The sequence below is a fragment of the Kogia breviceps genome, chromosome X (assembly GCF_026419965.1).
Source record: "Kogia breviceps isolate mKogBre1 chromosome X, mKogBre1 haplotype 1, whole genome shotgun sequence".
Classification (NCBI taxonomy): Eukaryota; Metazoa; Chordata; class Mammalia; order Artiodactyla; family Physeteridae; genus Kogia; species Kogia breviceps.
The window spans coordinates 30966786-30988071 of NC_081330.1; the positions used below are offsets into that span (position 1 = coordinate 30966786).

Here is a 21286-nt window from a genome sequence, read left to right on the forward strand (position 1 = left end):
GCGAGGGCATTCTGGGGACCCGGTTCAGCATAGTCAAAGACATAGCAGAGCAACAAGCAGGGGAGGATAGAGGGATTCTGAGAGGCTAGACAGGTAGGGGATGACCTGATGTAAACACTATTGTATTTCACCATTGTATTGTATTGTATTTCACCATTAAGTTGTAGACTTTAGGTCGGAAATACTTCGTTTAAAACTTGATGGTCCTTTTCTATTCATGTTGTTTCCAGAAGCTTTTTAAAGTAAGGAATGGTGTCGAATCCAGAGATAACTCTTTTGATGTCTCTTGATTTGCCTGTTGTCGAATTCTGTTAAACTTGGAGTTTGTACTTAAAGAATCGTTCTTTTCTTGTACCTGTAGAACAGGTATCATGGTTACGGTTACATCTGTTTTGGAATCATTGATGAGAAAGAGCTGTTACATAAAGAGAAATCACCTGGCCTTGCAGTGCTTCTACTTTTGGAATTAAAAGTTGCCTTTTAAATTTTTTTAAAAATTTTATTTATTTATTTATTTATTTATGGCTGTGTTGGGTCTTCGTTTGTGTGCGAGGGCTTTGTCTAGTTGTGGCAAGCGGGGGGCCACTCTTCATCGTAGTGCGCGGGCCTCTCACTATCGCGGCCTCTCGTTGCGGAGCACAGGCTCCAGACGCGCAGGCTCAGTAATTGTGGCTCACAGGCCCAGTTGCTCTGTGGCATGTGGGATCTTCCCAGACCAGGGCACGAACCCGTGTCCCCTGCATTGGCAGGCGGACTCTCAACCACTGCACCACCAGGGAAGCCCAAAAGTTGCCTTTTAAATACATTTCTTCCCTTAGACTTCTGTGAATGTTAAATTGCCACTTATTATGATGTCAAGAAATAATTTGGAGGCATCTAGCTGTAAAATGACAGAGCCATTTAATTTTGAGAAAAATGAAAGCAAGCTTCCACCACATGAGTCTTTAAGAAGTCCCGGAGGACATCGTAACCATCCTAATTTCAGGTTGAAAAACCCAGAGAATGGAAATAAAAATTTTTTGTTTTGTTTTGTGAGCAGACCAAACAGTATCTGGCTAGTCAGGAAGACAATTCAGTATCTTCAGACTCTAACGGCATCAGTGGAGAACTGGCTGGATCCACAGGAGACAGGAAGATGCTGCCAACAGGTGAGTAAAACCTGTAGGCTTAATACTACTTGATTCTGATGGTTTCTTCGACTTATCGAAAGTATGTGTAACTATACACCAGTGCGCTATTAACAGAACAGCGAAATGGCTAACTTAACAGGGTTTGCATATACATATTAATTTAGAAGGAAAAACCAGATGCCAAGTAGCTACCTTTGGCTTTGTTAATCACAGAAGGATTCCTGAGGAGAAAGTGTCTACAGACAAGTGTCCCTCCTCCCCACCTTCCCCAATCCAGAGATATACTGTGAATGTAGAAAGGAAACACTCTGGCTTTTTATGGATGTTCTAAAGATTGTTCATATTCTAAAAATACTATGCAGATTTTATGCATGTAATAGCTCACAAAGATATGTCTAAGACATTAACTTGTTTCATTTGATTTTTTAAAAAATCATTCCTTTAGTCTTAATTCTAAAAATCTGCTTTTTAAGGAGACTGGGGCCTGGTGGAATTTAGCCTCTGTGAATATGTATGAGATATGATCTTTTAATATTATGGTGATGTAGTTCTCAGAGTATGGCCCTTGAGCCTCTGGAGTCACAACTATTTTCCTAATAATATTAAAACATTTGCTCTTTTTCACTGTGCTGACTTTATGTTGGTGGTACAAAATCAAAGGTGAGTAGAGTCTGGCACCTTGTTAACTTGCCTTTAGCAGGGGTACCAGCCTGGGCTAGTGGTCATTGTTTTTCATTTTCATGCCCTTGCAGTTAAGACAAAACAAGCCAGAAGTGTCAGTTTTAACTTAAGAATGCCCTTGATAAAGCAGTACAAATTTATTAATAAGTCTTGAGCCTTGTGTACAGGTATTTTTAGTGTTTTGTTTAACAAAATGGGAATTACTCCTAACTTTTGTTGCTTACTGAAGTACGAAAAGCATGTGTGTGATTGAGTTGTGAGCTGAATGGAAACTTTTTTCTTGGAACATCATTTTTAATTGAAAAGAATGACACACTGTGGTCATTTGGGCCTAGATATCTGGCAGTCATTTTCTCAAAAATGGACAAAGTGAGCCTGTCACTTCAAAGAAAACAGCTGACAGTATTTTGTTGCTAATGATCAAGTGCAAGCTTTCAAGCAAAAATGAGAATTTCAGGAAATGTGTATCTGCCACTCTGAGCTTGACAGCTTCCCAATACGTAAAAGACTTTTCTGGTGAGATGCATGGTGATATTAACACATAAGGTTTTTCGGTACTGTCTTATGAAATGTGTCAACATTTGGAAGATCTGCATAACTCAGGAGTTTCTCAATCTTTTCCTGAAGACCAATGCATGATGGTCTGTAGTCCTGCATGGGTAAAAATCCATTTAAAGTGCAGGATAAATCAATGGATTCTAATATAACAGTATGAAAAGTTTATTGATAACGGTTTTAGATTCCACATTGCAACTAACCCTTAAACTACCACTTGAGTTTTGGTGTGAATTAAAGGAGAATATCCACAGTTACCTGAGAAGGCCATAAAATACTACTCCTGTTTGCAACCATGTATGTGTGTGAAGCCAGATTTACTTCACAATTAAAGCAGCATACCATAACAAATTGGATTCAAAAGCAGATATGAGAATCCAACTATCATTGGTTAAACCAAACATTAAAGAGATGTGCAAAAATGTAAAACAGTGCCACTCTTCACACAGTTTTTTTTTTTTGCTTTGGAAAATAGTTTTTAAAAAACCATGTCAACATGTAATGCATTTATTATTTTTAAGTAAATATATTTAAATGTTTAGTTTTAATTGCAGATATAGTATTTGAAATTTCTAATACTTAGTTTTAATTTCTAATAATGCTAAATATTGATGGTTACAAGCCATGTAAACAAAAGCTCTTTGAGGTCCTCAGTAATTTCTAAGAGTGTAGATGAGTCGAGTTCAAAAAGCTTGGTAACTGTGGCCTTCGTGAATGGAGGAAAGTTCCCAGTGAGGTATATAGTAGTCAAGGAAATTTCAAACAAATCCTTTTTTTTCATTAGGCAAAGTAGGATGTTACTTATTTATAGTGTAACTCTAAGGTTATTATGGTATAACTATTATCTGAATGTTACCTAATTATGTTATTGTACATTTTCAGGAGTAAAGTAATATTTGACTTTTATTAGGCATTATGTTTTACATCCCAGGTAACTCTGTGTCACCATTAAATGTTGGAAATAATTCACCACCCAAAGAAGTAAATAGTGTAAGTTATTTATTTTTTTTCTATTTTATGTTTTTGAATAAAAGATTCTAAACATGTTTTTATATTGTGTTAATGAAGAATTACTCAATTTGCAGGTATTGTTCAAGGTCAGACTGTCTTATCTCTAGCCTAGTATCTTTTTAAAAATAAAATTCAACTTTTTCTATTTAGGTAATTATAGATTGACATACAGTTGGAAGAAATAATAGAGATTCTTTGTAGCCTTTACCCAGTTGTTTCCTGTGATAACAAGCTGAAGAGCTATAGTATAATATTACAATCAGGCTATTGACATAATACAGGCAAGATACAGAACATTTCCAGCACTCGAAGGATCCCTTCTGCACCTTTTTATGGTCACATCCACTTTCCTCCTGCTCCTACCCCCTTCTTAACCCCTGGCAACCATTAATCTAATCCATATTTCCAAAATGTTGTCATTTCAAGGATGTTACATAAATGAAATCATAGAGTATGTAACTTTTGGGATTGGACTTTTTTCATTCAGTGTAATTCTCTGGAGATTCACCTAGATTGCTGTATGTATCAATACCTAAATGCTTTTTATTGCTGAGTAGTATTCTGTGGCTTATTTAAAAATTCTCCCATTGAAATACATCTGGATTGTTCCCAGTTTCTGGATATTATAACTAAAACTGCTGTAAACATTCATGTGTAAGGTTTTATGTGAACATGAGTTTTTTGTTTTTGTTATTGCTCTAGGATAAATGCCCAGGAGTGCATTTTGGGGTCATATAATAGTTGCATATTTAGTTTTTTAAGAAGCTGCCAAAGTGTTTTCCAGAGTGGCTATACCATTTTACATTCCTATTGAGAATGTATGAGTGATCCAGATTCTCTGCACCCAGCATCCTCACCAGCATTTGGTGGTGTTAGTATTTTTAGTTTCCCTATTGTCACATTTGTGTAGTGATAGCTCATTGTGGTTTTGTTTGACTGATGGCTAATGATAAACATGTTTTCATGTGCTTATTTGCCATCTGTGTATCCTTTTTGGTGAAATGTTCTCCATGTCTTTGTCCATTTTCTAATTTGGATTGTTTATTTTTTTTACTGCCAAGTTTTGGAAGTTCTTTATATATTACAGATTCTAGTGCTTTGTCAAATACGTGATTTACAAATATTTTCTCTCAGTTTCTGGCTTGTCTTTTAATTCTCTTAACAAGATGTTTAGCAGAGCAAAAGTTTTTAGCTAGGTCCTGGTTAATTTTTCCTTTTACGGATTATACATTTGGTGTCAAGTCTAAGAACTTTTTGCTGCTTTAGATACAGAAAGTTTTGGGGTTTTTTCCCAAAAAGTTTGTAGTTTTATATTTAAATTTTGTGGTTCATTTTGAGTTAATTATAAGTTGTGAGACTTAGGTTGAGGTTAATTTTTGTTTGGCTAGGGATGTCCAATTGCTCCAGCACCATTTGTTGAAAATGTTATCTTTCCTCCATTGAATTGCTTTTGCACTTTTGTCAGAAATTAGCTGGGTAATTTGTGTGGCTCTATTCTGGATTCTCTTTTCTTTTCCGCTGATCTATGGGTCTTTCCCTCCACCAATACCACACAGTACTAGAGCTATGATAGTCAGTCTTGAAGTTGGGTACAGTGATTCCTCCCACTTTCCGTTTCTTTTTTCAAAATCATTTAATCTAGTTTCCTTCCTTTCCAGTATACATTTTAGAACAATCTTGTTTGTATCTACAAAAAAAGCTTGCTGGAATTTTGATAGGAATTGTATTAAGCCTGTATATCAATTGGAAAATTGTTGACATCTTTGCTGTGGTGTATCTTCCAATTAACACAATCTGTCTCCCAGTTTATTTAGATATTCTTTTATTTCTTTCACTTTGTGGTTTGCAGCTTACCAGCTGTGCACGTTTTGTTAGATTTACACCTAAGTATTGTTTTTTGAGTGATTGTAAGTGCTGTTATATATTTTATTTCCATGTATCCTCACGTTCATTGCTAATATATAAAAATATGGTTGTTTTCACATGTTTATCTTGTATCCTGTGACCTCCCAGGAGTCACTTATTCTAGGAATATTTTTGTAGACTGCTTGCAATTTTCTACATAGACAATTATATCATCTGCCAATAAAAGACGGTTTTATTTCTTCCTTTTTAAAATACATGGTTTTAATTTCCCTTTCTTGCTTTATTGCACTGACTAGAACTTCTAGCATTATGTTAAGAGTGGTGACAGTGGATATATTTGTTTCCAAATCTAGGGGGAAAGCACTGAGTCTTTTCACTGTTGAGTATAATGTTAGCTGTAGAATTTTTGCAGACGATCTTTATCAAGTTGATGAAGTTTTCTCTATTCCTACTTTTCTGAAAGTTTATATCATGAATAGGTATTGAAATTTTTAAGACACTTTTTCTTTTTTTTTTTTTTAACATCTTTATTTGAGTATAACTGTTTTACAATAGTGTGTTAGTTTCTCCTTTACAACAAAGTGAATCAGTTATACATATGTTCCCATAACTCTTCACTCTTTTGTCACCCTCCCTCCCACCCTCCCTATCCCACCCCTCTAGGTGGTCACAAAGCACAGAGGTGAACTCCCTGTGCTATGCTGCAGCTTCCCAGTAGCTATCTAATTTACATTTGGTAGTGTGTATATGTCCCTGCCACTCTCTCACATCGTCACAGCTTACCCTTCCCCCTCCCCATATCCTCAAGTCCATGGTCTAGTAGGTCTGTGTTTTATTCCCATCCTACCACTAATCTCTTCATGACATTTTTTTTTTTTTTTTAGATTCCATATATATGTGTTAGCATACGGTATTTGTTTTTATCCTTCTGACTTACTTCACTCTGTATGACAGATTCCAGGTCTATCCACCTCATTACAAATAACTCAGTTTCATTTCTTTTTATGGCTGAGTAATATTCCATTGTATATATGTGCCACATCTTCCTTATCCATTCATCTGTTGATGGACACTTAGGTTGCTTCCATGTCCTGGCTATCGTAAATAGAGCTGCAATGAACATTTTGGTACATGACTCTTTTTGAATTATGGTTTTCTCAGGGTATATGCCCAGTAGTGGGATTGCTGGGTCATATGGTAGTTCTATTTGTAGTTTTTTAAGGAACCTCCATACTGTTCTCCATAGTGGCTGTATCATTTTACATTCCCACCAACAGTGCAAGAGTGTTCCCTTTTCTCCACACCCTCTCCAGCATTTATTGTTTCTAGAGTTTTTGATGATGGCCAATCTGACCGGTGTGAGATGATATCTCATTGTAGTTTTGATTTGCATTTCTCTAATGATTAATGATGTTGAGCATTCTTTCATGTGTTTGTTGGCTATCTGTATATCTTCTTTGGAGAAATGTCTTATTTAGTTCTTCTGCCCATTTTTGGATTGGTTTGTTTGTTTTTTTGTTATTGAGCTGCATGAGTTGCTTATAAATTTTGGATATTAATCCTTTGTCAGTTGCTTCATTTGCAAATATTTTCTCCCATTCTGAGGGTTGTCTTTTGATCTTGTTTATGGTATCCTTTGCTGTGCAAAAGCTTTTAAGTTTCATTAGATCCCATTGGTTTATTTTTGTTTTTATTTCCATTTCTCTAGGAGATGGGTCAAAAAGGATCTTGCTGTGATTGATGTCATAGAGTGTTCTGCCTATGTTTTCCTCTAAGAGTTTGATAGTGTCTGGCCTTACATTTAGGTAAGACGCTTTTTCTTTATCCATTGATATTGTTGTGATTTTTTTCCCTCCTTTAGCCTGTTAGTTTGGTGGATTGCATTGATATATATATTTTAATTTAACCAGTCTTGCATCCCTGGAATAAACCCCACTTGGTCATGGTGTATAATTATTTTTTATATGTTGCTAAATACGCGGCCCTCTCACTGTTGTGGCCTCTCCTGTCGTGGAGCACAGGTTCCGGATGCACAGGCTCAGTGGCCATGGCTCACGGGCCTAGCCATTCCACGGCATGTGGGATCTTCCCAGACCGGGGCACAAACCCGTGTCCCCTGCATCAGCAGGCGGACTCTCAACCACTGCGCCACCAGGGAAGCCCCCTCGATGAGGATTTTTTACATCTATTTTCATGAGAGAGCTTGGTCTGTGATTTTCTCTTTTTTATTGTCTTTGTATAGTTTGGGTATCAAGGTAATATTAGTTTTCTGGAATAGAGATTGTATAGAGTTGGTGTTAAATAATTCTTCTTTAAACATTTGGTAGTATTCTCTGGTGGTAAAAACCATATGAGCTTGAGGATTTATTTTTTGGGAGTTGCAAAATTATGATTCAGTTTCCTTAATATTTATAAGGCTATTCAAATTATCTATTTCATATTGTGATAATTTGTGGTTTTTCAGGAATTGGTCCATTTTGCTTACATTGTGAAGTCTACATAGAGTTGTTCGAAGTATTCCATTATCATTTTTATATCTTCATGGTCTGTAGTAATATATCCTTTATTTCATTCCTGATATCGGTAATTTCTGCCTTCTCTGATTTCTTCATTGTTAGTCTTGCTAGAGATTTATCAATTTTGTTCATCTTTTCAAAGGACCAAGTCTTGTTTCACTGATTTTTTTCCTCCAAATTTTTATTTTTAATTTCATTGATTTCTGCTTTTATCTTTATCATTTCCTTCCTCTGCTTGCTTTGGGCATGTTTTGTTCTTATTGTTTAGGTTCTTGAGATGAGAACTTACATTATTTATTTATTTATTTATTTATTTATTTATTTTTTGGCAGTACGCAGGCCTCTCACTGCTGTGGCCTCTCCCATTGCGGAGCAGTCTCTGGACGCACAGGCTCAGCGGCCATGGCTCACGGAGCCAGCTGCTCTGCGGCATGTGGGATCTTCCCGGACCGGGTCACGAACCCGTGTCCCCTGCATCGGCAGGTGGACTCCCAACCACTGCGTCACCAGGGAAGCCCGAGAACTTACATTATTAACTTGAGACTTTTCCTCTTTTCTAGGATGTGACTTTAAGAGCTATAAATTTCTGTCTTGGTGATACTTTGTGCCCCACAAATTTGATATGTTGTATTTTTATTTTTAGTTCAGTGTATTTTTAAAACATTTCCCTGAATCATCCTCTTTGATTCATGCGTTATTTAGAAGTGTATTGTCTAGTTTCCAAATGTTTGGAGGTTTTCTGTTCTCATTCTGTTACTGATTTCTAGTGTAAGTCCGTTGTGGTTGAATAACACCATCTGTATGATTTAAATTCTTTTAAATTGGTTGAAGTTTGTTCTATGGCCCAGGATGTTCTTGGCTGGACAAGGGTGGGAGTTCAGCTTCCCAGCATCCTTAACTGCTCCCCCCCCCAATATCCTCTCTACTTAACATGAAGTGGAGGGAGGATTGGAGGTGGAAGAGTTTGGAGACATTCCACTCATTACTATTGAATGGTGGTGGAAAATCCTGACTGTCCATTAGGTTTCCTCTTAACACCACCCCAGTGGTGCTGGTAGTTGGGAGGCATGGGGGACACTCTTCACTGCCAGGCAGAAGTCCATGCACCCCATGCAGTCTCCACAGGGAGACCCCACAAGGATGAAGTGCTGGCTCCCTACTCTGTTGGCCTTCTCTGATACCACCCAAGTGGGAAAGAGGGGCACTTCACTATAGCATGGTGAAGGTGGAGGTCTGGGCTCCCCAGTCTACCTTTGCTGGTGGGATGGGGCCACAGTTTTTTCTGCGGCAACTGTCTGGAGTAGAGCAGTTACTGATAAAGTTTTTCTGTCTTGCTGGGCCATCCCTTTCCTGGTCTTTTGGCTAGAGAGAGCAAGCAAGCGAGCAGACTTTTTGTTGGGGCTTTTATTGTCTGTGCCTTTGGGTGTTTCTGACTTCTCCAGTACCGCATCTGGGATATATGAGGCAGAATAGAAACTCTGGGGACTCACTGCCATGTCCTTCTCTGGGTGCCAAGTTCCTAGCCTGTCTGCTGCCTTCCTTCAATGTCACTGCATGTTAATTTTATATATAAGTCCAAGGTTTTTAGTTGTACTTAATGGTAGGAGTAAGGGAAAGTACATCTATCTTGTCTTCTCGGCAGAGGAAATCCCAAATCTAATATTTAACAAACAAAACATTATTACCAAGTTTTAATGTTGCTATTATCTTTTCTTGATAGAAGACTAGCAATAATGTGCCTCCTGCAAAATCAAAAAAAGTACACAAGTTGGTTGAGAGTTCCTTGTCCATACATAATCCAGCACTCTTCAGCTCATTAGGACTTCCTTTTCGGTCAACAACTTGCCATAGCTGCGGTCTGTTTGGTAAGCATATTGCTCTCAGATGCCTGTTGGATTATTCCTTTACACATCTGGAAAATATTTTTATTATGTAAAACATTAAATATAAACAGAAGATTATATGTAAATCATATACCCATTTCCCAGCTTCAACAGCTGCCAACATCCTACCATTCTTGTTCATCCATGCTTCTTTACTTGATTATTTTTTATACTTTTTTTGAGATAAAACATACTTGCACTGAAAGGTATAAACTCATAGCCCAATCAAAATGAAGAATACTTCCATCTCTTCAGAAAGTTCCCTCATGTCCCTTCCCAGTCACTGTACCCCCCAGAGGCAACCACTGTTGTTGTTTCACCATAAATTAATTTTACCAGTTACAGAATTTCTTGTAAATGGAATCATACAATATAGACTCTGTGTGAAGCTTTTCCTGTGCAGAAAATATTTCTGAGTTTAATCCATGTTTTTGCATGTACGTTAATTTTTTTGTTCATTGGTGAGTAGCATTTCATTGCATGATATCACAATGTGTATATCTGTTCTGTTGAACATTTTGCTTGTGTCCAGCTTTTGGCTATTATGAATAGAGCTCTCTACACATTTTTGCATAAGTCTTTGTGTGGACATATGTTCTCATTTCTTTTGGGTACAAACCTAGGGGTAGGATTGCTGAGTCAAAAGGTAAGTGTATGCTTAACTTTATAAGAAAAAGCCAAACCGTTTACCAAAGTAGTTGTCCCATTATGTATTCCCACTGGGAGTGAGTTCTGGTTGCTCCATATCTTTGTCAACATTTGGTGTTTGCAGTCCTTTTAGCCCTTCTCATGGATGTGTAGTGGCATCTCCCTGTGGTTTTAATTTTCATGTCCCTCATGATCAATGATCTTGAGCAGTTTTCCTGTGCTCACTGGCTATTTGGATATTTCACTTCTTTTTTCCAATTTCTTTTAGAGTGGAAGCGTTTGAGGCCAGCCTGATTTCATTGTTTCTTTATGTGTTTTTTGTTTTGTTTTTCAGATAACTTGTTTCCCTCTGCCAGGAAACTGATAGGATTTTTTTTAAACTTCATTTCAAAAACTTCCTGGGGGCTTCCCTGGGGCGCAGTGGTTGAGAGTCCGCCTGCCGGTGCAGGGGACACGAGTTCATGCCCCGGTCTGGGAAGATCCCACGTGCCGCGGAGCGGCTGGGCCCGTGAGCCATGGCCGCTGAGCCTGCGCGTCCGGAGCCTGTGCTCCGCAACGGGAGAGGCCACAGCAGTGAGAGGCCCACGTACCACAAAAAAAAAAAAACAAACTTCCTGGGTTTTTCTAGGTGTGATTCTCCTTGTTGGTTTTTGTCTTGTTCTTTTTAAATGGCACGAGGTGAACCTCATTAGACTCTTCTTGCACGCGTCTGTTTTCACCACCTCGGATTTTCTGTTCCCTTTGATTGTTCCTTTTATATCATGTGTTCTGGGTTCTGCTTTAGGAAAGTCAGTTGTGTTTCCAGTCTGTCTCATAGCAACCAGGGTTCTTGGCCTTCCCCAATCAATAGATATTTATCAGAGGCCAGACAAGAAATTCAGGCAAGGCTTTATTGGGGCAGCAGGGGGGAGTGAGAACAAACAGCAGGTCCTCTTGCTTGCTCACTCCCTGAGAGGGGGGTGAGCTTGTTGCTTATATGGGGTGAGGGTAGGAGTGTGTCCAGGGGTCAGGCCGGCAGGGTGACTTTAGGCGGTTTGCCCACCTAAGATGGTATGGTGTGCAGGGGTCATGCGTAGTACCCTGCTTTTCCTCCCGACCTCCTGGTTTTGCTCCTGGCTCTGCTCCTGGCTCGTCAAAAGTGGCGGTTGGGTTTTTCTGGCCTCTTGGTATCTTTTGTCCATAATTTGCCCCAACTGCACATGCACGCAGTTATCTTTAGTCCCATACAGTTTCTTTGTATTTTGTGGCTCGAGGAGAGGTGTGTCCAGGTGCAAGCACTGCGGCAAAGGGGCCCAGGTCGCAGCCTGTCTCATGTCCTTCTCTTTTTCATCTTGGCACTCCCCTTTCTCTGCAGTTCAGGGGAGCTTTATAAATTCAGTTTTAACACCTAATCATAAACAGCATAATCCTCTTCACATATTCTCCTTGATATGATTAATAGAATGACGTCTTTGAAACGGTCTTGTTCTTGCCAACAAATATTTGCAATAAAACGCTGGTTGTGTCATGGACTGTGTTCTGTAGAGTCGCTGAGGTGCTCACAGTGCAAGCAGACGTACTACTGCTCCATCGTGTGCCAGAGAAGGGACTGGGCAGCCCACAGCATCGTGTGCAAACCTGTTCAGCAGAAGTAAGTGTGATTTTTTTTTACATTCATTAGAGAATATTTTAAGATACGGGTTGTTTTTTTTTTTGGTAGTATAAGGATCAGATCAGGTAAGCAGGCCATAACTATGTGAAAGTTGCTGCTTTTTACTTTTTTATTTAAGTATAACATAAAGTATACAAATCTGAAGTGAACAGCTCTACAATTTTTGATCCCCAAAACTTTTAAGTAATGTAGGTATTATTTCCATTTTGCAGATAGGGAAACTGAGGCTTGGAGATTGTGGCTATCTCCCTTTCATTAGGTGGCTTTTGGAAGAAGCACACCTGTGCACAGGGCATACCCTCACATAGCCAGCATGGGGTTGTTTTACTTTGTTACTACTGTGATTCTTTCTGGAAGAAGCTGTTTTGCTCTTTCTGGATTTTGTTGAGAATTTAACATTATCGTGGCCCTTACTCTTTTTTTTTTTTTTTTTTTTTTTGTGGTACGCGGGCCTCTCACTGTTGTGGCCTCTCCCATTGCGGAGCACAGGCTCCGGACGCGCAGGCTCAGCGGCCATGGCTCACGGGCCTAGCCACTCCGCGGCATCTTCCCGGACCGGGGCACGAACCTGTGTCCCCTGCATCGGCAGGCGGATTCTCAACCACTGAGCCACCAGGGAAGCCCAGCCCTTACTCTTAATTGGTTCTGTGCTGTAAGTATTATAATTAGTTGCTTTATTTCAGTTTCCACAAACTTGAAGATAATAAATCACCTTTTGAAACAAAGAACATGGACGTGAAAAAAGAGGTATGATACACTTACTTTCTCTTTGCCTTTAGAGCAAATTTTTAATGACTCCCTTTATTTTGAAATAAGAGGACTTAAGCTAAATAAAATATTTATGACATTTCTCCATTTCACCAGTGTTTGTTTATTCCTGTTGAATAAATCTGTACACCCTAGTGATCGATTTGGTGAGCGTTGGGGGTCTATGAGAACTGTTTATTCCCAGCTTTTTTCCAAAAAGGACTTGAGATGGCTGTGTCTCGCTGTAGGTGGACTACTGAGAAAGTCCTCTCTTTGTAGTCCCTGCGTGCACATGTTCTCTAGCTTTGTGTACTGGATTCTAATAGGGCCCTGTTATCTAAGGAGCACTTTTTCCTGTTAATACCTTTCTTCCATTTAGGTAACTGTATGGGGTAAATCATTTGCAATCTGGAAAATATCAGTGATGTCCAACTCATTTTATAGATAAATTTTAGCTTTCTCTAGCTGGTTCTAGCTTCTACTTTCAAAAAAAAAAAACATCCATTCCTATAAAAATGTTAACAAGTGAAAACTTAAAACACTACCCTCCCCACCCCCTTTTAAAAAAAATAAACTCAACATTGCCATCACTATCATGGCCTGATTCTTGGGTGATCCCAGTGCTATGCACACTGCCTATGGATGGTACGTTATAGTGACTCTCGAAGACGTATGTTATTTCCCTAGACCCTCATTCAAACTTGGGAGTCAGGCTGTTTTGACCTTGGTTCTAGCAGATAGTGGCCATGGTATCATTTATTTTATTTTATTTTATTTATTTATTTTTGACTGCATTGGCTTTTTGTTGCTACACGTGGGCTTTCTCTAGTTGCGGCGATTGTGGGCTAATCTTTTTTTTTTTTTTTTTTTTTTGCGGTACGCGGGCCTCTCCCTGTTGTGGCCTCTCCCGTTGTGGAGCACAGGCTCTGGACGCACAGGCTCAGCGGCCATGGCTCACAGGCCTAGCCGCTCTGCGGTATGTGGGATCTTCCTGGACCGGGGCATGAACCCGTGTCCCCTGCGTCGGCAGGCGGACTGTCAACCACTGCACCACCAGGGAAGCCCTGTGGGCTACTCTTTGTTGCAGTGCACGGGCTTCTCATTGCAGTGGCTTCTCTTGTTGCAGAGCATGGGCTCTAGATGCACGGGCTCAGTAGTTGTGGCTCACAGGCTCTAGAGCTCAGTCTCAGTAGTTGTGGCCCACGGGCTTAGTTGCTCTGCAGCAGGTGGGATCTTCCCAGACCAGGGATCAAACCTGTGTCCCCTGCATTGGCAGGCGGGTTCTTAACCACTGCGCCACCAGGGAAGTCTGGCCATGGTATCATTTAAACATGTCCTTGTAAGTAACTCACTTAATGTGTTTTTTTCAAACCAGAGTGACTGTCCTCTTGGAGTTACTAAAGAAATAACCATTTGTGCTGATAAAATAATGTTTTCTGATTTGAGAAGCCTACAACTCAGGAAAACCATGGAAATAAAGGTATTTGTTGTTTAATTTCCATAGAGATCCAAAGAACTATAGATTTTTATTTCCTTGTTTCCTGTGTTTGAGTTTATAAGACAGCTCCAAAATACAACTGAAATTGATAAAGATTGCAAAAACTTGTCTACAGTACTTTTTGTATCTTGTTATAAAGCTTTACAAAATTAACATTTTCTCCGTTCTCAGTGAATTATTGCAACTTTTTTGTCTTTGAAAGGGTACAGTTACTGAATTCAAACACCCAGGTGACTTTTATGTGCAGTTATATTCTTCAGAAGTTTTAGAATACATGAACCAACTCTTTGTGAGCTTAAAGGAAACATATGCAAATAAGGCACATGAAGAAGATTATATTCCTGTAAAGGGGGAAGTTTGTGTTGCCAAGTACACTGTCGATCAGGTAACCCCTAATGAAATATTTAACAAGACATTTTAATTTACTTTGGTCCTATCAGCTTGACACCAGAGCTTTTAATGCATTAGATGGCTTGAGATGAGACTCTGGTCACACTGCTGTTTCTCTTCCTCAGTCAGGAGTCCACGTCTGTTTGCTTACTTCCTCCCTGCCTGAGGCCTCTCCAGCTCTGCATGTAGGCTCCTCTGTTGCTGGGTACAAAGTGATTGCTAGTCCTAGAGCTTGTGTTTATTTGTGTAGCTGAGGCATTAGTGTGTCACAGAGTCCGCTGGGCTAGAATAGCCTGGGAATTGTTGTGTATATTAAAGCATCTAAAATGGACCAATTTGGGGATTTCTAAGCCAGATTCTTAGGAAGTTAAGGTAACTTGTTAATAGAGTATCTCAGAACAGTAACTTTTCCTTTGCATGTTCTGTAGATTGAGAGTTTTTAAACCTAAGATTGTGAAATGCTGTTTTGAAGCAGAATACCGTTCATTACATTTCACTTTCAGACCTGGAACAGAGTAATAATACAAGACGTTGATGTGCTGCAGAAGAAGGCACAAGTCTTATATATTGATTATGGAAATGAAGAAATGATTCCAGTAAACAGAATTCACCAACTGAACAGAAAAATTGACTTGTTTCCTCCCTGTGTAAGTCTCTTTTACTTTCTGAATTCCTAATAGCGTCCCAAAGGAGCTGTTTTTAATGTTCTGATGGGCACAGTATTTGCGTGTTTGTTGCCATGGTTATTATGAGAAAGGACCTATTGGTGTATCCTTCACTGTGTAGAGCAACAATCATGGACTTTCTTGGCTCCATTTTATTAGGCATTACTTAGTTAAATACTGCCTCAGGTAAGAAACTTAGCATTTTTAGGGACATCTTATCAATCTGCTCTTTAAAAACAATCATTTTTATATTTATTATATTATTTGGAAGCGACTTGAATTTATGTGTAATTGAGGGATAATAACCATCCTTTGATGAATTTCTCAGGCTTCAAGTCCCAAAAGGAAAAGCATTGTGGATAGACTATCAAGAGAGACACATAATTATTCATAAAATTGTTTATCGGATTAGTACTTGAAGATTTTTGATGAATATTTAGCATAAAATGCATTGTCTTTTAAAAAACGTTTGCATAATTAATTAGAAAAAAGTCACTTTCAAATACTAATTTTTAGTAACTTGTGTAAAATCTTTCAGGCCATAAAATGCTTTGTGGCCAGTGTTATCCCAGCAGAGGGGAATTGGAGCAATGATTGTATCAAAACTATTAAATCACTGTTAATGGAGCAGTACTGCTCTGTAAAGATTGTGGACATCTTAAAAGAGGAAGTGGTTTCCTTTGCTGTGGATGTTATGCCGACAAGTTCAGGTAAGGTCTGAATCTTCCTTTTTAAATGGAGCACTTAATATGTTATTTAGTGCCCACCTGTTACTCAGAGAAGAAATAGAAACATGAAGTGAGACCAAGTAAGCCCCACTCTGGAGTCATTCAAATTGTGACGGGAAATATGGCCTTGGCTCTGCTCTTGCAGTTGGCAGTTAATCAAAGACAAGGCACAAGTTTATAGAATTGGGTACATTAAAAGGCTAGATCTAGACTTAGTATGGGAAAACTCTAGTATCTTTTTAATATAGCCATTATAATATCCCTGATTTCTACTCATTTACTGGGAAAATTCAGGAATTTTTCTGTGAATTTGTCCATCCTTACCATCAGTGCTTTTTCTTTGAACAACCTTCACAGGACTGCATTTGGTTAGCTTTAAGCCCATAAGCACATAGTATTTAAGTTGTGGAAATGGAAGCAGTTTGGAATCCTGTTCTTCCTTTATGGCTTTGTACATATTTAAAAAGTGACTTCTGACAGTGTGCTTATAATTGCCTCTTGGTTTCCAAGGTATTATTACTCTTCTACTGCTTGAGACCCATCATTGGTTGGTTACTTGGTAGAAAATTCAGTTAATCCTGTTGTGAAATTAATTATAAAATCTCTGTGTTTTGTTTCTTTGCTATGTATTTTCCATGTTATGACTTGAGCTTTTGGATACTGTTTGAGGGAACTTGAAGTTTATGTGGCTGCTGGTTGACACTTGTTTCAGCCATACTTTATGTCTGAGATGAAGTAGTCTTATGTCTTAAATTTATTTTATCTTATAAATGGTGGTCATTCTAAGCATGCCAGTGAGGTGGTAACTAAGTCTTCCATGTTATTCATAATTTTTAAGTGAAATATTTTTATTAAATTTTTTGTTAAGTGATGATGGGGATTTTGACTCAATTTTTTTCTAATAAATTAATTTATTTTTATTTATTTTTGGCTGCATTGGATCTTTGTTGCTGCAGGCAGGCTTCCTCTAGTTACAGCGAGCGGGGGCTACTCTTCGTCGCGGTGCATGGGCTTCTCATTGCGGTGGCTTCTCATTGCAGAGCACAGGCTCTAGGTGTGCGGGCTTCAGTAGTTGTGGCACATGGGCTCAGTAGTTGTGGCTTGTGGGCTCTAGAGCACAGGCTCAGTAGTTGTGGTGCATGGGCTTAGTTGCTCCGCGGCATGTGGGATCTTCCTGGACCAGGGCTCGAACCCATGTCCCCTGCATTGGCAGGCAGATTCTTAACCACTGCACCATCGAGGAAGCCCCTTGACTCAATTTTTAAAGCTGAAAATTAATAAACTGTATTTTGCACACAGCAACTGAACTAGTAAGAAATATGCCAGTGTCCCAATAGCTATAATCTTTAAATCATGTGATTGATTCATTTCTTCTGTATTTATTCTTTTCCTCTAATAGTATAATATCTCAATGGAAATATGTTCTCTTAATCACTTTTAGGAAAATTCTTAGACCATGTGCTTATAGAAATGGGATATGGCTTGAAACCCAAGGGACAAAATTCTAAGAAGCAAAGTGCAGATTCAAGTGAGTATACAGATTAATATTGAACAGTGTAGTGATTTTAGTTATTGAAGAAGTTATTGTCTCTTGTCTGTATTCCTAGAGTACTTATATGAAATCCCTGAAACATCAGTCTTGGGTGAGACAGCTCTGCTGAACAGTTCTCAGTAGTTTTTTTTGCCATCTGGAGGAGAAAACTCAGTACTTACTGGTCTAAAAATTATCACAGTTGAAATCGTAAATGATGGTGGTGTCCTAGGGAGAGTGTAAAGTGAGAGAAGTGAACCTGAGCTTACAATACCAAGGGAGAAGCTGTGATGGGAGAGGTGGAAAGAGAACAGGGAAAATGTTGCCAGAATAACAGAAGAGTAAATGTTCTGAGAAGGAGTCATCAGCAATATAATAAATGCTGCAAAGGGGTCCAGCGGAAGGAACAAAATCTCCCCAGCAGTACCTGCTTCACTAAGGCAGATACTTAGTGTGGAGGTGCCTTCAGGGAGCGTATTCTGTGGGCAGTATACGCCCACATAGAGAAGAGATTATAAACCAGTTGGTGGCAGAATCGCAGAGTGCAGTGGGGGCCCTGGGAAGGGCACCTGACCCAGATTTGGAGGAAAGCCTTTCACAGTGACATCATACTGAGCAGGAAATACTCAAGTTGCTGGAGATTTGGCAGTATGTTCTGGGAAAAAAGACCAGCATGTATTAAGACCTAGAGGTGTGAAAGAGCACAGTTAGACCTGAAAAACTGGAAAATTGGATTAATGAAACCAAAAAGGCTTATATTTCTGCTTTTTGATAAGGTGATCTTGAAGATGTCGGGAAAATCATAGCTGAAAACAAAATTGTTGTAGACAGAGGTGACCTAATCCCCAAAGTGCTAACTGTGAATGTAGATGAGGAGTTTTGCGGTGTGGTCGCCCACATTCAGACTCCAGAAGACTTCTTTTGTCAACAACTACAAAGTGGGCATAAGTAAATCTTGATTTGTGCTATCAATATAACATACATCAAGAGACTCAGTGTGCAGATATGCAGATAATGTGTAAACTTGTATTTCTTTAGTTTAAGATGTGATCTGTATCCACAGATAAGCTCCCTGAACTTCCGGCATCACTTAGCGCGTACTGTAGTCAAGTGTCTCCACACTCTGATTTTTATCCAACCATTGGTGATGTCTGCTGTGCTCAGTTCTCTGGTAAGGAAAAGAGAGTATTGAATTTTTTACTTACAATTAAGTACCAAGAAATGAAAGTCTTCATTTTGCATTGGATGGCTGCATTTGAAGTTTGAGTAGTGCACCAGTTATGTTTTTTTTTGCGGTACGTGGTCCTCTCACTGTTGTGGCCCCTCCTGTTGCGGAGCACAGGCTCCGGACGCGCAGGCTCAGCGGCCATGGCTCACGGGCCCAGCCTCTCCGCAGCATGTGGGATCTTCCCGGACTGGGGCACGAACCCGTGTCCCCTGCATCGGCAGGCGGACTCTCAATCACTGCACCACCAGGGAAGCCCCACCAATTATGTTTTAAAGTATATCCAATTAAACTGAATCAAAGTGTGTAAGGGAGGAGGAGGACCTGTAAATGCTGGGAGGGGGGGAATGCTGGGTCGGGGTGATGATGGAGGTTTTTATTTTATCAGCCCTTTAGTTCTGGAGACTGATACAGACATTTGTTTATATCATTGTGGGAATGTGGAACCTCCCAGGGTCATGTCTTGGCCAGTTTTCTTTGGAACAGCAAGAGTGTCTGGAGGCACGTAGCTGTCGTGGCCCAGCCTCTGTAACTGCACAGATGATGACCCTGTGATGACTGGGTTCAGTTCTCTGCTGAAGGGAGGGCCAGTGGCCTCACAGGAGGGGAGAGACAGGTAGGACTCCGGTAAATCTATGGCTTGGTTAGTGGAGTCTGGTTGACTCATACTGCCAGGTATGCTAAAATTGGTCAAGACCTAATGGATTCACTCACATGACGAGGACATGTTCCCTTGTCCTACTGAGTTAACTGTCTACTAGAGAGATTAAGCATGTAAATAAATAATGGCAGCATACAACATGAGAAAGGGATGAATAAAGGTGACATTTCAGGAGTTGAAAGCTTCTGATAAGGAAAAGTAGGAATGGTGAATAAGCATACATAGTTCAGTAAAGCTTGATGTTACATGAAAATAGAATCTACAAATGACCATCTAAATTGAGGAGGAAAAATTTTTGTTTATATCTACATTGGAAAACCGTTTCAGATTGAGTCTCTCCTGTTTTTAGAGGATGACGAGTGGTACCGTGCCTCTGTTTTGGCTTATTATGCTTCTGAGGAATCTGTACTGGTCGGTTATGTAGACTATGGAAAATGTGAAATTCTTAGTTTGACAAGACTTTGCCCCATAACTCTGAAGTTGTTGGAATTGCCAATGCAAGCTATTAAGTGTGTGCTGGCAGGTATGTAATTTTTATAGTTCCGTATTCTTAAAATATTGAAACCTAAAGTTAAGAGCATTAGAATTGAAATTAAACTAGTAAGTAGATCGGAATGTGTTTAGCTATAACTTACCTCAGTACAAAAACAATCCTTAATGGAACATTTAGGAAATACAGATGACTATTTTGCTATCTGTAATAAAATGAAATTGAATGTACCTGTGTTTATGAAATTGAGTATTCTTTTTTGTTATTTATAGATCCTGCGTTATCCATACATATCACAGAAGCCTGTCAATTGCAGGAATTAGGGGGAAACTGCTTTTAAAAGCAAGAACATTAACGATCATATGCTTAGAAATTACTGTGTATGTAATAATGTGTTCCACTAGGAGCAGGAGCGTCTTCCCAGCGTGAAAGATTAGCTTCTGCAACTTTTCATTCAAATGTACCATAATTTAACTAGTATCCAGTTATCAGAAGGATATTTCCAAGTTTTTGCTACTAGCAGTGTTCTTTTAACTACATTTTTCAACCTATCCAAGATCATTTCCTTAGGAAGAGGTACAAACTACTATGTATAAAATAAGTAAGCTATAGGGGTGTATAGTACAGCACAGGGAATATAACCAATATTTTATAATAACTTTAAGTGGAACATAATCTATAATCTATAAAAATACTGAATCACTGCGTTGTACACCTGAAACTAATACAGTATTGTAAATCAAATATACTTCAATTAAAAATTAATTATCTTTTTTAAAAAACTAATTTTTAAAAAAAGATCATTTCCTTGGGATAGGTTGAAAAACGTACTTACATTTGCAAAAATACTGCCTTAGGTGGAATGGAGGTGTCAGTGGGTATGCTTTTCATGTTTGTGATACATATTATGATTGTTCCCTAGAAAAGGTAGAACTAGTTTACACACCTACCAGAAACGTAGTAGGGAGTCGATTCCTTGACACATTGGTGTACCAAATATTGGGTGGGCCAAAATATTCATTCGGTTTTTTCCATAAGATGGCTCTAGTAGCACTTAGTTGTCTTTAACTTCACTTGAAACAATTTTGTTAGATTGTATGTGACAGCTGTCATATCAGCATGCATTAAAAAAAACATCAAAATTGGTGAATTTTTGTGTAGCCATTTTGATATTGAAGGTGGAAGAAAAACATTTTTGGTATATTATGCTTTATTCTTTCAAGAAAGGTAAAAGTGCAACTGAAATGCACAAAAAGATTTGTGGAGAAGGTGCTGTGACTGATTAAATGTGTCAAAAGTGGTTAGTGAAGTTTCGTGCTGGAGATTTCTCTCTGGGCGATGCTCCACGGTTGGGTAGACCAGTTGAGTTTGATAGCGGTCAAATCAAAGCAATAATTGAGAACAGTCAAC

The 21286-nt window shown here is 39.0% G+C and overlaps 1 protein-coding gene across 1 annotated transcript in view; it reads left to right on the forward strand.

Moving 5' to 3' along the window:
- The first annotated feature begins 887 nt into the window (after positions 1 to 887).
- LOC131748042 (tudor domain-containing protein 1-like) overlaps positions 888 to 21286 on the forward strand; it is a 35239-nt gene continuing 14840 nt past the window's right edge. The window contains 13 exon segments of the mRNA XM_067023188.1: positions 888 to 1019; positions 1022 to 1148; positions 3298 to 3356; positions 9480 to 9624; positions 11815 to 11920; positions 12625 to 12688; positions 14064 to 14168; positions 14389 to 14571; positions 15080 to 15223; positions 15780 to 15951; positions 17411 to 17497; positions 18277 to 18462; positions 18564 to 18671. Of these exon segments, the coding sequence (XP_066879289.1) occupies positions 888 to 1019; positions 1022 to 1148; positions 3298 to 3356; positions 9480 to 9624; positions 11815 to 11920; positions 12625 to 12688; positions 14064 to 14168; positions 14389 to 14571; positions 15080 to 15223; positions 15780 to 15951; positions 17411 to 17497; positions 18277 to 18462; positions 18564 to 18671 (1618 nt within the window).